The sequence below is a fragment of the Garra rufa genome, chromosome 24 (assembly GCF_049309525.1).
Source record: "Garra rufa chromosome 24, GarRuf1.0, whole genome shotgun sequence".
Lineage (NCBI taxonomy): Eukaryota > Metazoa > Chordata > Actinopteri > Cypriniformes > Cyprinidae > Garra > Garra rufa.
In genome coordinates, this window is record NC_133384.1 from 33,600,416 (window position 1) to 33,617,894 (window position 17,479).

The 17,479-nt window shown below is 38.3% G+C and overlaps 2 protein-coding genes across 3 annotated transcripts in view; one reads left to right on the top strand and one right to left on the bottom strand.

Annotated features, from left to right (window-relative positions):
• LOC141300295 (obscurin) lies at positions 1-12,489 on the top strand. The gene is made up of 17 exons (XM_073830613.1): positions 1-22; positions 2,068-2,207; positions 2,772-2,972; positions 3,077-3,153; positions 3,245-3,415; positions 4,021-4,180; positions 4,304-4,420; positions 4,551-4,715; positions 4,797-4,955; positions 6,033-6,210; positions 7,139-7,252; positions 7,334-7,501; positions 7,587-7,689; positions 7,884-8,013; positions 8,105-8,207; positions 8,463-8,505; positions 8,925-12,489. Exons 1-17 carry the CDS (start codon positions 1-3, stop codon positions 9,982-9,984), a joined length of 3,111 nt encoding a protein of 1,036 aa, XP_073686714.1. The 3' UTR covers positions 9,985-12,489.
• Positions 12,490-13,622: 1,133 nt separating this feature from the next.
• The window catches only part of gnal2 (guanine nucleotide binding protein (G protein), alpha activating activity polypeptide, olfactory type 2), a 41,823-nt gene continuing 37,966 nt past the window's right edge, over positions 13,623-17,479 (bottom strand). For both annotated transcript variants that reach the window (XM_073830954.1, XM_073830955.1), the window contains exons 6-12: positions 17,288-17,342; positions 17,127-17,200; positions 16,944-17,002; positions 16,472-16,592; positions 16,231-16,361; positions 15,592-15,659; positions 13,623-14,464 (exon numbers count right to left, since the gene is read on the bottom strand). In XM_073830954.1, coding sequence (XP_073687055.1) covers positions 14,318-14,464; positions 15,592-15,659; positions 16,231-16,361; positions 16,472-16,592; positions 16,944-17,002; positions 17,127-17,200; positions 17,288-17,342 — 655 coding nt within the window. In that variant the 3' untranslated portion in view covers positions 13,623-14,317. The remainder of the gene's footprint in view (positions 14,465-15,591; positions 15,660-16,230; positions 16,362-16,471; positions 16,593-16,943; positions 17,003-17,126; positions 17,201-17,287; positions 17,343-17,479) is intronic.

Below are 17,479 nucleotides of genomic sequence, written 5' to 3' on the forward strand. Positions count from 1 at the left end.
ATGTATCCGCAGAACCTCCAGTGTAACACACCAGAACCTTGACTTTTTCTCCATGAGGCGATGCTGTTGTTAATCACTTTGCTCATCAGTTTTTAGTCCCTCGATATTTCAAACAAGGAATTAATTTAAGGCATTGTATAAAGTTAAAAATGCTTTAAGTATTGCCTAGTGGTAATAAAGTCATGGTTCTTTAAAATCAGGGCCATTTGTCACAAAATAAACTGGAAATTCTGAAATTCAGTGGAAGCAGTCTCATTTTTACACTTTCAAGGTGTCTCTGTTTCAGTATACACAAAGAAAATGTGATGAATGCTCGCTGCCATATTCGTTTAGATGTATGAAGTTGCATGAGCAATACATTAGTGTTTGTTATTTAAAAAAGCATGATATAGTGCATGTTAAATTGCAGGAGAAACATATAGTAAAGTATTAGTTATTATATTCTGAGTCATAAATGATTAAATTATTGCTTGTTTGTCACTGTTGTTATTTGCATCATTTCTCTGCTTCAACAAAAGCAAAGGAAGAAGCTTGTTTGGTGATTATTCTCGAAAATGTGCTCTAAATGATTAATGGATGAATGAATGACTGAGTAAACTTAGTTAACTCTTATTTAAAAACACTATTTCAAATCCAGTGATTCCCAAACTTTTCAAAACACCAACATCTCTTTTATATCTTATTCATATCAAATTATCATGGACTCCCACCATCCTGTCATGGTAATACCTTGAGACACAATTATTACATTTACCAGTAATTAACCAAATAAACCAATTTACACTTATTTGAAGCGAAAATACTTACACATTTGAAATGTAGACTAAATAAAAACGATTTTTGTTGCTTACCGTCTCTTAGGTCATCGAAACAAGAACAGTTTTCCTCATGAAACATGCTCAGCATCCATTTTGAAGAGATTTTAGTTTCCAGATGCAGATTTCCACCAGTTTGTTTCTCTTCGGGCTGTTTGTCTTTTAAGTAAATACACGTTTGTTAGTACGTTTTAGTGTTAGTACGTTTTAGTACGGAGGTTACGGTATAACCGTCTGTTCCGTCAATTAGCGGTATTTTTAAAAATGGCGCCTATATTTTACAGCGGAAGCATTTGTCATCGCGAGAAAAATGTACACAGGCGATTAAACGGCATTAATGTAATTGTAAATAAATTACGCTAATAAAACACTAACGACTCGCATCAGCTAGTACAAATATGTACACCTATAAAGAATAAACTCTTAAAATCATTGTATTATTATTAATTTTTAATTCATATGTGACCCTGGACCACAAATTTGGATTTATGCAACACCTGAAAGCTGAATAAATACGATTTCCATTCATGTATGGTCTGTTATGATAGGACAATATTTGGCTAAAATACAACTATTTGAAAATCTGTAATCTGAGGGTGCAAAAAAAAAATCTAAATACTGAGGAAATCACCTTTAAAGTTGTCCAAATAAAGTTCTTAGCAATGCATAATCAAAGATTAAGTTTTGATATTTTCACAGTAGGAAATTTACAAAATATCTTCTTGGAATATGATCTTCACTTATATTTTTGGCATTAAAAAAAATTGATTATTTTTGGCTATTGCTACAAATATACCCATGGTACCCAAGAGTGGTTTTGTGGTTCAGGGTCACATGTCTGCATACCACAGTTTGGGAACCACTGTTGTAAAGATATGTCTAAATTAGGCCAACCACACAAACCCCATTATTAAGGATGTTAATGGGCCTATATCAGGTTTATATTTTGAAAACCATTTAAACCAAATTCTGAAGTACGTATATTAAAGTTGTGTACAGTTTTTTTTTGTTTTGTTTTTTTACTTTGAAATGTTTGTATTCAAATTTCATGTCCAGGTTTATGTTTTCAAATTCCATTCTGAATATGGATCTGCTGATTTTTATAATTGAATATCTAAGCAAATGTGTTTTAGTCTCGTGCAAATGTGATGCTAAATCCTATTCTGTCAGACATGATACTTAACATTGTTGTGACCAAAATTGACACAATACTTTTTCTTCCTCTATCCTCTTTGTCCCTATCTGCTTCAAGCTTCATTACGTGTCCCAGGAGCTGACAGCGATGATGAAACAAAAACACCGTCTCCGTCTCCATATCACGGCCGATCACGCCCTCCATCTCTGATCGCAGACTCATCATCTGAGTCTGATGAAGGAGATGCCAGGGGAGAGGTATTATAAATAACACTTTCAGTGTCAACAACAAGCTAATTTTATTATTAAAACTAATGTAATTGTGTCAGATCTGTTCACATAAAATTTTTCTGAAAAGGGGAAATAAAAATGGATGTGTAATGTTCACAGTTAAGCTTCAGTTGACAGAAGTACATTTAGAGTTGAGGTCAAAAGTTTACATCCCCATTTTAGAATCTGCAAAATGTAAAAAAAATTAATTATTTTACCAAAATAAGAAGGGTCATATAAATGCATCTTATTGTTTATTTAGTACTGAAGTTAAATTTACCCTGATCTTCAAATTCAAAAATTTTCAACCCCTGACTCTTAACATCTTTTATGTGAAATATGTTATCCAGGACGGTAATAAATTAAAATTAACATGCATTTTGTATGATCAATCTTATTTTGGTAAAATAATTAGCATGTTGCAGATTCTGAAAGGGGGATGTAAACGTTTGACCTCAACTGTAAAAACAGAATCCAGAGCGTTCTGATCAAGGGTAAAGAGCGCAAGTCACATTTTCCAAATGCTCTGTTATCATTAATGCATCTCTGCAGATGTTTGATATATATGTGGTGACCGCTGACTACACCCCCATGGGAGTCAGTAAAGATGCCATCGCCTTGAAAGAGGGCCAGTATGTGGAGGTTCTGGACTCTGCTCATCCACTTAAATGGCTGGTCCGCACCAAGCCCACCAAATCCAACCCATCTCGGCAGGGATGGGTCTCACCTGCATATCTCGACAAAAGACTGAAGGTCAGTATAGTATCATTGGAAATATACAATACGGCGAAATATTGATTTTAAATTGTGCATTAGTTTCTTAATTTCTTACTGATGATGTAATGGTTGCATTGTAGCTGTCTGCGGATGTAGCAGACCTCCCAGAAACCACCAGAGAAGAAGTCACAGAGACAGAGTACAAGAAGAAGCTCTGGTAAACTTGGACACATTAAAAAAAAAAAGTGCAATGCGCAATTTATTTTGTGCTATTTTAGTAATTATACCTCTGTGTCACTTGTATCTAGTCAACTTGTGCAAGAGCTAATCAGCACAGAAACAGAGTTTCTGAAGGAGATAGAGTTTGTCACATCACACCATCTGAAGCGTGTGGATGAAGAGAGCACACCGCCTGAAATCGCCAGCCAGAAGGAAACCATCTTCCGTAATATCAGTGATTTGAAATCCTTCCACAGCAGGTACAGAATTCAGACAATCAACTCTGCTTTTTGTTCAGCATGTTCAGTTTGCTTTCTTAAAGGGATAGTTTACCCAAAAACGAAAAATTCTGTCATTTATTACTCACCCTCATGTTGTTCCAAATCCATAAGACCTTTGTTTGTGTTCGAAACACAAATTAAGATAGTTTTGAGGAAATCTGATAGCTCTGAGACACGAAGAAGAAGAATTGTTGAATGAAGTTGTTATTTTAGTTTTTTTGGAAGACAAAAAGTGTTCTCGTAGCTTCATAAAATTACAGTTGAACCACTGATGTCACATGGACTATTTTGTTGATGTTCTTGGTACCTTTCTGGACCTTGAAGGTGGAACAAACCTTGCTGTCTATGGAAGGTCAGAGAGCTTTCAGATTTAATCGAAAAATATATTAATTTGTGTTCCGAAGACCAACAAAGGTCTTGCAGGTTTGCAATGACATGGGAGTGAGTAATTAATGACAGAATTTTCATTTTTGGTTGAACTATCCCTTTACAGAGTATGTAAAGTATCGTTTTCATTTATGTGCAAGTCTAAACATGCAGATGTGACAAAAGGGAAATGCATAATGAAGTTGATTGTTTTCCAGCTCTTTGCTGCCTGGTCTGCGTGATTGTGACACAGATGATGACATTGCCATGCATTTCCTGAAAAACTCTGAAGGGTTTGAGAAATATCTGCAGTACCTCATTGGACATTCGCAAGCTGAGTCCATCATCAGTGAGAAAGAAGTGCACAAATATTTCAAGGTGGGTTTAAAAAATTGCATTAAAAAAAAAAACATTTAAACATTTAGTTTTTCTCTGTAATGTGAACGCATTTGGTACTCAGAAGACGCAGAACATAACATGTTTTATCTCTTTTTTTATTAGGATTATACAGTCTCAGAGCTGGCAAATGTTGACCCCTCAGAGGGTCCGGTGCTAAGCATCAATGCTTACCTTCAGAGACCAGCGGAGAGAATTCTGAAGTACAGAGCTTTACTGAAGGTACACAATACACATTTTTCAAGGTCTAATTGTAGGCAGTCTCCACTTTCAAACCGCTAAATATTTATATAAATATGTGCTTAGAAATTGTGTGTTACACATTTCCAAATTTCCCATGATTTAACTCTAGGAATTGATTCGGAACAAAGCGAGGAACGGTCAGAACTGCTGTTTGTTGGAGCAGGCCTATGCCATGGTGTCATCCCTTTCTCAGCGCTCAGAAAACACACACCATGTATCTCTCATAGAGAACTACCCCGCCAATCTGGAGGCATTGGGAGAACCTATTAGACAGGTACAGTCCATAATCTCATATATTGCCATTTAAGGTGAAATATAATTGCTTTGTGATGTTTCAATTACTTGCTTTCTACAGGGGCCTTTCACTGTTTGGGAAGGAGCTCCTGGAGTTCGAACATCTTCCAGAGGTCACCACCGCCACGTCTTCCTCTTCAAAAACCATGTGGTCATCTGCAAACAGAGGAGAGACACGAACACAGACACCCAAGCATATGTGTTCAAGAATATGATGAAGGTTGGAGCTTTGCAAAGTGATGCACATACTGTATTTAACACAAAAGCTCAATTCTTAACATTCAAAATGGCCAAATACTATCCAAATGTCTTAACAAGATTTCTCACCCGTCCATCGTTCCTTTGATGCAATGCAGTTGTCCTGTCCCCTTAGCAGAAAAACACCCCCAAAGCATAATGTTTTCACCTCCATGTTTGACAGTGGGGATGGTGTTCTTGGGGTCATAGGCAGCATTTCTCCTCCTCTAAACACGGCGAGTTGAGTTGATGCCAAAGAGCTCGATTTTGGTCTCATCTGACCACAACACTTTCACCCAGTTCTCCTCTGAATCATTCAGATGTTCAGTGGCAAACTTCAGATGGGCAAGTAAATGTGCTTTCTTGAGCAGGGGGACCTTGCTGCCGCTGTAAGATTACTAAGTTATTATTGTTTTCTTGGTGACTATGGTCCCAGTATAGATCATTGACAAGATCCTCCCATGTAGTTCTGGGCTGATTCCTCACCGTTCTCATGATCATTGATACTCCACAAAGTTGGAGCCAGACCAAGGGAGATTGACAGTCATTTTGTGTTTCTTCCATTTGCGAATAATTGCACCAGCTGTTGCCACCTTCTCACAAAATTTCTTGGCGATGGTCTTGTAGTCCATTCCAGCCTTGGGTAGGTCTACAGTTTTGTCCCTGACATCATTGGACAGCTCTTTGGTCTTGGCCATGGAGGATAGTTTGGAATCTGATTGACTGATTGCTTCTGTGGACAAGTGCCTTTTATACAGATAACAAGCTGTGATTAGGAGCACTCCCTTTAAGAGAGTGCTCTTAATCTTAGCTTGTTGCCTGTATAAAAGACACCTGGGAGCCGGAAATATTGCTGACTGATAGGGGATCAAATATAAAATACTTATTTCACTCATTAAAATCAATTTATAACTTTTTTGAAATGCATGTCTCTAGGTTTTTTTGTTGTTATTCTGTCTCTCACTGTTCAAATAAACCTACCAGTGGATCAAATATTTATTTCCCTCACTGAAGCTTAGATGATATTGTTTATTAAAAACAATGTATAATTTTTCTTTAGCTCACAAACATTGATGTGAACGAGACGGTGGAGGGTGATGAGAGAGCGTTTGAGATCTGGCACGAGCGTGAGGACTCCGTGAGAAAATACACGTTGCAGGCGCGGACTGTGATCCTCAAGAACTCATGGCTCCGTGACCTCCGTGACCTTCAGCAGCGCTACAGCATGCCAACTTGGTGTAAGCTGCCATTAGTTCTACTATCTCGTATTCTTAAAGGAGAACTCCGGTGTGATTTTGACCTGAAGTGTATTGAATCATGATACCGAGTGTGAACGTACCTTGCATATCTCATCTCGGTTTGTGTCCAGCTGTCCGAAATCTGGGGTCAGTTAGCTGATGCTCACAACAGGTTGTCAGTGAGAGTCAATAGGGCATCGGAATAGCCATGTAAATAAATCACTGTTTTACGCCATTTACGAGGCACAAAGTAGCTCCACACTTCGTTGGTAGACTTCCAAGGGCCCTGACATTTAAAACGAGACATTGAGAACTCAGAAAAAGCACCGGTATTTTATTTACAAGTAGATTTATACAGACATTTTCCACCAGGAACAGACCGGTCGCCGCCATCTTAAATGTAGTCACGATAAGTCGAGTGTCGAGCACGAAGGAAACTACAACCTGATAAGTTGATAACCTGATAAATTCCTTGGTGCTCGACACTCGACTTATCGTGACTAAGTTCAGGATGGCGGCGACCGGATTTTCTTTCCCAGGTACTGTCTGTATAAATCTTCTCGTAAATAAACTACCGGTGCTTTTTCTGAGTTCTCAATGTCTCGTTTTAAATGTCAGGGCCCTTGGAAGTCTACCAATGAAGTGTGGAGCTACTTTGTGCCTCGTAAATGGCATAAAACAGTGATTTATTTACATGGCTATTCCGATGCCCTGTTGACTCTCGCTGACAACCTGTTGTTAGCATCGGCTAACTGACCCCAGATTTCGGACAGCTGGACACAAACCGAGATGAGATATGCAAGGTACGTTCACACTCGGTATCATGATTCAATACACTTCAGGTCAAAATCACACCGGAGTTCTCCTTTAAATAGTACATTAAAAATAAGCCCTAGTACTAAAATTGAGTGTTTTACTTGTATTACAGGTTCTCCAGATTTCGACGCAGTGTTGACAGACCTCACAGCAGAGCTCGGACAGACAGTAAAGCTTGCCTGCAAAGTCACTGGTGCACCCAAACCACAGGTCACCTGGTACAAAGGTAAGGAGCCCAAACTTGGGTGCTTCCCCTCTTGATGTCTTCTTAGAAGTATAGTAATTCATCCATCTGATTCACAAACAGACGGGCGGGCCGTGGAAGCGGATCCTCATCACATCATCATTGAGGACCCAGATGGGTCTTGCACACTTATTTTGGACAACATGACAGCAGATGACTCAGGCCAGTACATGTGCTTTGCCACCAGTTCTGCAGGCAACGCCAGCACACTAGGCAAAATCATTGTGCAGGGTGAGTGACAGACGTGAGCGAATTGATGTTTCCGACTTAGTAAAGGTAGTTTCATTCCTGGTCATTTTTATTCAACCTTTTGCAGTACCTCCACGTTTTGTGAATAAGATCCGGAATGCCACACTCTATCCAGGAGAAGATGCTCAGTTCACCTGCACCATCCAGAGTGCACCAAGTCCCAAGATAAGGTAGTCATTTATGTTATTTCCATGTTTAAATAAGTCAAAATAGCCTAGAAGGTTTGGCTGATTCATATAATGGTATTAAAATGAAAGCATTCCATAAATAACTTACGAAAATGGAACTGTTTTCCTTCGTGTTATCTAATTTACAGACAAAATGAATTGAGTTGAGTATTAAACTATGCCATTTTCTTGGACAGATGGTTTAAGGAGGGTAAACTACTGACAGACCTGGAGAAGTTTCAGACATACACTGAACCGCGCAGTGGAGTGTTGGTTCTGGTCATCAAAAGCCCTGGAGAACGAGACCTTGGACACTACGAGTGTGAGGTATGGAGATTCTTACTTTAGTCCTTTTAGTTCTTACTTTACTTCAACCGTGAGGAAATAAGCCAGTGATCATTATGTCATTCATTCACAGCTGTCAAACCGTCTGGGCAGTGCCAGGTGTGCGGCACAGCTGATCACTCCTGCTGTGGCAATGGCGGGAGAACGTAGAGCAGATCAGGCCATCAGTATAGAAGGTAAAAGACGACGGCTGTCAACACACATATGCCAGCCAGTTAAAAAACATACCCATCTGTTATGACTTACTTATTGAAAACTTAAAATGGATTTAAAAAAAAAACAGTGCACATCCTGATGCAATATGTACTGTTTTTTTAAAAAAGGTCTACAAAACAATATTATGCAAGATGGTTTAGAAATTATCAGGTCTAGAAATTTGATACATTTGATGTTTTTAAAAGATGTTTTACCAAAAAAATTTTTCCAACTAGTGACAGAACAAGAGACGAAAATACCGAAGAAAACCATAATTATGTAAGTCTCATACACACACCTAAGCACAATTGAGTAAAAGATACATATTAAGCAGTATAAATAATAAGCAGACAACTGTTTTCAAACTTGATGATAATAGTGTTTCTTAAGCTGCAAATCAGCATATTAAGAGTGATTTCTTAAAGATAATGTAACACTGAAGACTGGAGTAATGATGCTGAAAATTCAGATTTGCACCACAGGAATAAATTATATTTTAAAACATATTCAAATAGAAAGTGGCTATTTTAAATTGTAATAATATTTCACAATTTTTTACTGTATTTTTAATCAAATAAATGCAGCCTTGGTGAGCATTATACTTCTTTCAAATTTTTAAAAAAAATGTACACTATAAAAACTTACCAAACTGAATCTGATGTGCTTTTAACGCACTAATGTTCTTTTTTCACTTCTAGCGAGGAGACCATCACCACAGTGGTGAAGAACACCCGTATGAAACGGCACTCATCCCCACGACCATCGCCCATGGGAGCTCACCGCTCAGAGACGTCCACACCCGAACCGCCCAGACAGAGGCGAACCCTGGCCAGGAAGACTGTTCCAACACTGTACGTTCCAGAGCCGGAGGGTGCCACAGCCAGGAACCCAAGATGGGTAGAAGTTGAGGAGATAATCGAGTATAAAGTTAACAAATCACCTAAGTTACCAAGAAGACGAGGTGTTTCCCCCAGCAAGTTCTCAACACCTGGCAATCTAAACACTAACAACTCCAATAACAAGTTAGTCGAGGAGGCAATGGGTGCTGCAATGGCTCTGCAAGCTTCTTCCGGTACGGATGAAGAGGAAGCTGCACAGAATGTGTCTGAAGTTCCTTCAGAGGTTGACAATATGACAACATACTCAGGAGAAATTGATGAGCCATGTGTCTATGATGAAGATGACGAAGGAACTATCATCGTGGAGCCCGAAGATGACGACGTTGATGTTGGAGATTGCAAAATGCTGACTGATGGGAATCGAGTTCTTAATCTTGAAGATCTTGAGGACTACGTCCCTCAGGAAGGCGAAACATTCGGCAGTGGTGCAGACCATCACATCTCCGTCGAGAAACCAAGTGAGATCGCAGTATTGCAGAGAGAAATTAATGAGCCTGTCATTGGGAAACCCATTGTGTTGAATGTCGTACGTCCAGCACCTGCAAAACCTCACATGGGATTCTTCGGATCTTTCAAGGAACACATTTTCAGCATGTTCAGTCCAGGTTCCTCAGCGAGCGGCAGCTCTCAGGCAAGGCGGGAGAAGACCATACCTATTCAAGTGACTACTGGTTCACGCCATACCAGTAGCTTTGCAAGGCTCGAAGTCCAGCCGACGTACTGCTCAGAGGTCCAGAGACGAAAAGAAGGAGGTCTGCAAAGCTTCAAAACACAAGTTTCTGCACAAACCCGCAGCTACACGCCAACCGGACAGGTCACTCTTCAGATCAGCAAGAAGAAGCCATTTGAAAAGCAGTAATCCACTCAGGATAGATTCTCTGATGCTTGTTTCCAGCACGCAAAATCAGGACATACAAGTAGGCCTAGTCTTAAATGAGAACGTTTATGTAAAATCTTGCCATTTAGGAGTGTAATTCAATCGTGAAGCTTCTGCTAACAGCAGATCATTCCATGTTGAGGCAAAGGGTTCACTTGCCAAGCTTTATATTCTACTGTACCTAATGAAGACTTTCTAATTACTTGAGTTCTCGTGAGCAGATGCGCAGCTGTGCTTCGGAACAGCAAGATACAGCATTAATGTGGAAATATGGACAGTAAATCTGTCTTTCATCTAAAGCAGGAGTCTCCAATCCTGCAGAGTTTATCTTAAACCAGATACAACACAGTTTCATAAAGGTTTTTTAGTAAGAAACCTTCAGGAACAGGTTTTGGACACCTTTGGTCTAAAGCAGAGGCTCCTCGAGGTCCACTTTTAGCTCTAACCTTGATCAAACTCACCTTTCTGTAACTTTCTTCTAATCCTAAATTGATTGATTAGCTTGTTCAGGTGTGTTTAGTTACATTTGGAGCTAAACTCTACAGGACAAGTGGCCCTCCAAGAATGGGTTTGGACACATTTGGTCTAAAGTAGAGGTTCCTTGAGGTCCACTTTTAGCTCCAACCTTTGATCAAACTCACCTTTCTGTAACTTTCTAGTAATCCTGAAGACATTGATTAGCTTGTTCAGGTGGGTTTAATGAGGGTTGGAGCCAAACTCTGCAGGACAAGTGGCCTTTGAGGAACAGTTTTGGACACCTTTGGTCTAAAGCAGAGGTTCCTCGAGGTCCACTTTTAGCTCCAACCTTGATCAAACTCACCTTTCTGTAACTTTCTTCTAATCCTAAAGACCTTGATTAGCTTGTTCAGGTGTGTTAAGTTACATTTGGAGCTAAACTCTACAGGACAAGTGGCCCTCCAAGAATGGGTTTGGACACATTTGGTCTAAAGTAGAGGTTCCTTGAGGTCCGCTTTTAGCTCCAACCTTTGATCAAACTCACCTTTCTGTAACTTTCTAGTAATCCTGAAGACACTGATTAGCTTGTTCAGGTGGGTTTAATTAGGGTTGGAGCCAAACTCTGCAGGACAAGTGGCCTTTGAGGAACAGTTTTGGACAACTTTGGTCTAAAGCAGAGGTTCCTCGAGGTCCACTTTTAGCTCCAACATTGATCAAGCTTATTTTTTGTAAATTTCTAATAATCCTTTAGAGCTTGATTCGTTTTTTCAGGTGCATGACAAGTGGCCCTTGAGGAACAGGTTTAGACATCTTTGGTCTAGACCTCTGGTCTAAAGCAGAGGTTCCTCGATGTCCACTTTTAGCTCCAACCTTGATCAAGCTCACCTTTCTTTAACTGTCTAGTAATCTTGAAGACCTTGATTATCTTGTTCAAGTGTGTTTAATTACATTTGGAGCTAAACTCTGCAAGACAAGTGGCCCTCCAAAAACAAGTTTGGACACCTTTGGTCTAGACCTTTGGTCTAAAGCAGAGGTTCCTCGAGATCCACTTTTAGCTCCAACCTTGATCAAAATCACCTTTCTGTAACTTTCAACTAATCCTAAAGACCTTTAATAACTTGTCCAGGTGTGTTTAATTACATTTGGAGCTAAACTCTGCAGTACAAGTGGTCCTTCATGATCAAGTTGGGACAACTTTGGTCTAGTCCCTTGGTCTAAAGCAGAGGTTCTCAATTCTGGCCCTCGAGGTCAACTTTAGCTCTAACCTCTAGTAATTCTGAAGACCTTGATTAGTTTGTTCAGATGTGTTCGATTGGGTTTGGACCTAAACTCTGTAGGAAAGTGGACTTTCTGAGAATCCCTGTACTAAGAAATAATAGGGTGTTTGTATATGTCAATAAATCCAACTTTGGACTCCAAAAATAAGATTTTATCTAAATGTAAATTATGTGCTGTATGCAATGATTGTACCTCAGCAATACATCAATATACATTTGAGTGTTTTTCATCATCTGAAAAGCCAAATCAACTTGTCAAGTTGATTGCATGAGTTGTTCTTTGGTGTAATACACGGTGGCTTGTTGAATCTGAGGGCTATGAAATCTTGAATATGTCATGCACTGCATTTTAGTGTTGCAATGTGAATGTATGGGGTTTTGTAGACTCACAAAGGAATAGTTGTGGGAGATTTTAAGACTTAAGAAGCATAACACAAAATCTATTTAATGACTTTAGAAGATTTATTTTAAAAAGTATTTCTTGTGCAACATGACTTTAAGCACAGTATTTACAGATTTTAAAAAGTTTTGCGATTTACTGGAGTAATACTATATATATATATTAAATGTGTTTGAACCTTAAATACAAATACAAATTTTGTGTCAACCAAAATTTGCATGTGTAACATAATTTGTCTCGTTTTGGTGGATCACATGGTTTGGTAAAAGCAAAATAAATTAGAAGGGTGCCAAGGGTGTTCAGCAGATTAAAAAAAAGAAAAAAAAAACTTGAATAAATATAAGTAAAAATGTACGTCTTGAAGTTCTGCTTTGGATGTGTGTATTATAAATCAGACGTCTGTCTAATCACATAACATTGATATTAAAGAAATGCTAAATAACTCTGTATGGTGTATGGTGAAAATCGTCGGACACGCACAGTTGCTTTCAATATTGCACTCTCATTTATTCATTTCACTCTAGACATGCTTACCTATGTGTGTAAGTACACATCTTCACTGTATACATACTAAAGTATGCATACGCCAACACACACATAATTAAACATGTAGAATTGTACATATATATTTATATAGACCTATAAATTTACATGTACGCACATTTATAAAAGAGTGCACACAATGCACTCTTGCACACACGCACTCGCGCACACAACACATACAAATGTCATGCGTCTGTGGCTCAATGTTGTGTCTCCTGTACGTGAACACGCACGCACTCACAGACACAAACGTGGATATATATCTCAGACATACTTCATATCCAAAAAGGTCTTTGAAAACAACACCAGGTTGTGATTTTGGACACTTCAACTTTTTTTTTTTCTTTCAATTTTTGTTTTTAAAGCTGAGAATTGAAATTAAACGGAAAACAAAAACGAGAAGAAAGGCATGGTGCAGTTTCGTCCGATCATAACCGCAGGTAAGGGGGTCAATTTGCATAATGTATACAGGTTAAGATTTTTCTTTCCTATATTTATTGTTTTTTTTTTTTGTAATAAAGAACTTTTTCTCTTTTTATATAAACGAAGCAGAAAACAAACAAATAACCGAAATAAAAGAAACTAAACTCTACAGAGTAGGTCCCCATCCACAGTCCCTTCTGCCGACAGGGGTGACATCAAGCTGTACAGCGCAGTCAAAAACATATGTATCAGCTTCATTTACAGGTACAGCCATAATCAAGGCACAAAGATCTACAAGTAGATTTTTTACTCTCTTTCAATAAAGTTGTACAAAATAATATAACATTTTATAGTCTGTACAGGAAAGGAAAAAAAATCATCACCCTTGCACAGTCTGTACAAGTTAAGAAACTAAAATAAGAAATGGGGCGTTTCTTTTCGCGGATGTTTCGCCATCATGTTCGCAAAACCAAAGAGGCTTCAGCAATGTTCCCGTAGCCCCTCCTCCTAATTTAAAAAGGCTCCGCCTTTTCCACAGAGACCCTCCTCCTAATCCAAAGGCTCCGCCTCCTTCACATAAAAAGGGGCGTGGTCACCCCCACCATTCTCCGACCTGTCCGTAAGCGGGACAGAAATTCATGATGTGATGCTACATTGTGTGTCCATCTTCGTAAAGAAAAACGTCAGTCAAAACCTGATGGAAAAGTGCATTACTTCACTTCGCTTTCCCAGTGTTCGACAACCCCCGGCCCGCCACCCCGTCCCCGCTTCTGTCCGCGGGCGATCTTCAGTGTTCGGAAACGGAAAGAGCAGCAGAGAGCCCTGTAGGCCAGAAGGCCGAGGCTCGGGGTGCGCGACTAGGACTCCTGGAGGTCACAAGGTGATGCGATCTTCATATTCTGGCAGGCGCCAGCACGTATACATATATACACGACGATATCATTTGTTGTTTGAATAAAAAATAAGGAGGTAGCCAGAGGCTTCATGGAATGGCAAAAATAAAGGCGATCCAAATAAAAACTTGTGAGGGCGGGGCGGGGAAAAAACCCAGAGAGCATTTTCCATCCCGAATCCACGTGAGTTAAAATAATAAACACCTAAAAACCGAAGGGTGGTGCGCCAAACGTCAGTAGTATATTCGTCTGCGGTTTTGGCCTCGTGAGTTGTGAGGGCAAGGGGGAGTTTGGAGACACGTTCGTAAAGAGCCGAAGTGAGATCACAAGAGTTCGTACTGCCGCAGGTGCATTCTCTGAATGATGTCTCGGCAGTCGTTGAAGACCCGGCGGATGTTTTCTGTGTCCACCGCACATGTAAAATGGGGGTAACAGTAGTGACGGCCGTCTCCGCTTTCTGTACTGATCCTCTGCGAAAAGACAAAGTGAAAATTAGGGATTACGTTCAGCCAGACGCCGCAGGTGAATAGGGTAAAAAATTAACTAATAGTTATCACCTTCCTTACCCAGTTAATTGATTACTTTATTAATTGCAAACATTTTTTGTATTACAAGTTTTCTAAAATGTTAGGTTTAAATTTGCAAGTGAGCCATTATTTAATGAAATGCGCACTAATTTGCATACATTTCTAGTATAGAAATCTAAACACTGGATGAAGTCAGTTTCTAAATTCTTTAATTTTTTTTTTTTTACATATTTAAGTCAAATGGTTTTACAGAGGGGATTTGGGGTATCTCATTGTGTCACTCCATAATTCAGAAAAAAACTTCTTTATTTGTACTGCATTGTACTGCTTTTGCTGTACTTTGGATCAAATAAATGAGGCTTGGTGAGAAGAAGAGACTTCTTTAAAAAAACAAAACATACTGGTCAAAAACTTTTGACTGACAGTGTATCTACATTGTAGTGAGTGTATTTATGGAGGACGAGAAATGACTTAAGTATAAATGAATGAATAAATGTAGAAATACATCAATAAAGAAATTAATAAATGTAAATATTTCAACATTTCTACATTTATTCATGCATTTCAACATTTAGGTATTTCCACATTTATTTATTTATTTATTCATTCATTATTTATTATTTTATTTATGTATTTTTACATGTATTTATTTCTGCAGTTATTCATTTATTTATACTTACATCATTTGTCGTCCTCCATATGTATTTGATTGTTAATGTATTTAAATATTTTTTTAATATAGTTTTATTTTACATTATTATTTTATTAATTATTAGCTTTGAATTATTGATTATTAGCAACTGAATAAACCCCAGTGAATCTCAGTGTGGTGATTATTAATGTTGAACATGAAGTAGACTGTAAATATTAATTCTTTAGAGAGCCACAGGATGGCGCCAATTATTGGTAAATATTGCTTAAAATATTGGTAAAATCAACTATTGCTCGGTATCCATCAACAGAGATTTCCTCCATCATTTTATAATTGAAAAGAAAAATGCCTAAAGAAACAGTCTAAAATCTGCAATAGCAGCTGTTTCATCTGTGTATTACAAAATGAAAATACTAACCAAAAACTCATCACGAATGAAATACTTGGCTCTTGTCACTCTGGGGTCTTCACCGGGTTCAGGAGTTACTGAAAGAGAGAAAAAATTCAACAGATTAACAAACATGAAAGCTGACACTGATCTTGCGCAGGAATCCAGTTCACAAAACTAAATCTGACCCTCAAAATTATTAGCCAAAAATCATTAGGATATTAAGATCATGTTCCAAGATATTTTGTACATTTTCCTACCATACATATATCAATACTTCATTTTTAATTTAGTAACATACATTGCTCAGAACTCCATTTTGACAACTTTAAAGGCAATTGCCTCAATATTTAGATTTTTTTGCACCCTCAGATTCAGTTGTTTCTCAACCAGATATTGTTCTACCCCAACAAACCATAATCAACGGAAAGCTTAATTATTCAATTTATTCAGCTTTCAGGTGATGTATAAATCTCAATTTCAAAAAATTGACCTTTATTTTGTGGTCCAGCTCAACTCACTCACTTAAACAAATATAGTGCATAATCATTATTTGAAGTACTTTAATGACTAATTTAGCTTGTGCACCTTTGCATGACAGAACTTTCATATTTCCCTTTAACAAAACAAAAATACTAGGTCTACTAGGTCTGTGGTGAAAAGCCTAACCTTTATCAGGTAAGGTGTAAGAGGTGTATTCAGGGAAATAATCTTCAATTTTGGACTTCCCAGCTAATACTTTCTCCGCCAGCATGTCTTGTTTGTTTAGGAACAATATGACAGAAATTGTCCGTAACCATCTGTGAAAAAAAGAAGAAATAAAGACAACAAAGACGGGGGGGGTCAGTAAACTTGCACTTTCGCTTAAAAAAACCAAGCTCTGTTATGAATAAGAAAATAAAGGCATCACCTGTTGTTCCAGATACTGCGAAAAAGAGCAAGTGCTTCCCGTAGCCTGTTCGTGTTGTTGTCTTCCCTTAAGACCATGTTATAGCTGCTGCTCGCTACCACAAAGATGATCGCTGTGACGTCTGCAAAAAGACCACATGTGTGAAATCAGTGTGTGTTTTGTCTTATTTTATGTTATTTAAATGTCAAAAAAAATTAATTCGGTTATTTTTATCATCCTAATGTTCTTAACCTTGTAAGCGTTCCTTTCTTGAGCAACCAAACAGTTGACGGCACCCATTGACTTCCATAGTATGGAAAAAAATACTATGGAAGTCAATGGGTGCCGTCAACTGTTTGGTTACTCAAGTTCTTCAAAGTATCTTTTTTTGTGTTCAGCAGAAGAAAGAAACTCATACAGGTTTGGAACAACATGGGTGAACTATCCCTTTAAAATATTTAAGATGAAATTGTTAAAGACCATTAAACTTTACCATTAAAACACTGAATCCATTTTCTCCTTTCGTCTCTCTGACCTCCCACATCAAACATACTGAAAGACAAGAATCGAGACAGGAGGCTGAAGGATGTGAAATGTGTCCCTCTAGTGGACATACAAAGACATGACAACTTAAAACAGCAGTTGTAATATCTAGGTTTCTCAGAGGGGGACTCACTGAAAGTTGACTTTGTCCACTTGAAATCGCGTCTCAAAAATCCCTGATGTTAACACTCTGCAACGAAGCAAGTCCTGAAAGAAGCAGAAAGAAAGTGTGTTAGGAAAGAACAACTGATGTCTCGCATGGAGTTTCTCATCTAGAAAATGCTGAAATAGTACCTGGTCTGTTGGAGTATAGTCACTTTGTCTTACTGCATCAATCCGGTCAAGAAAGCTGGAAAGACACAAATAAAGAAAAGCATGAAGAAAACGCATCATTTTACACATTTAGGGGTTCATGACCAAACTACAGAATTCATTGTTTTGGACAATGACAATATATATATTAATGTACATTTTTTGGACAATGTA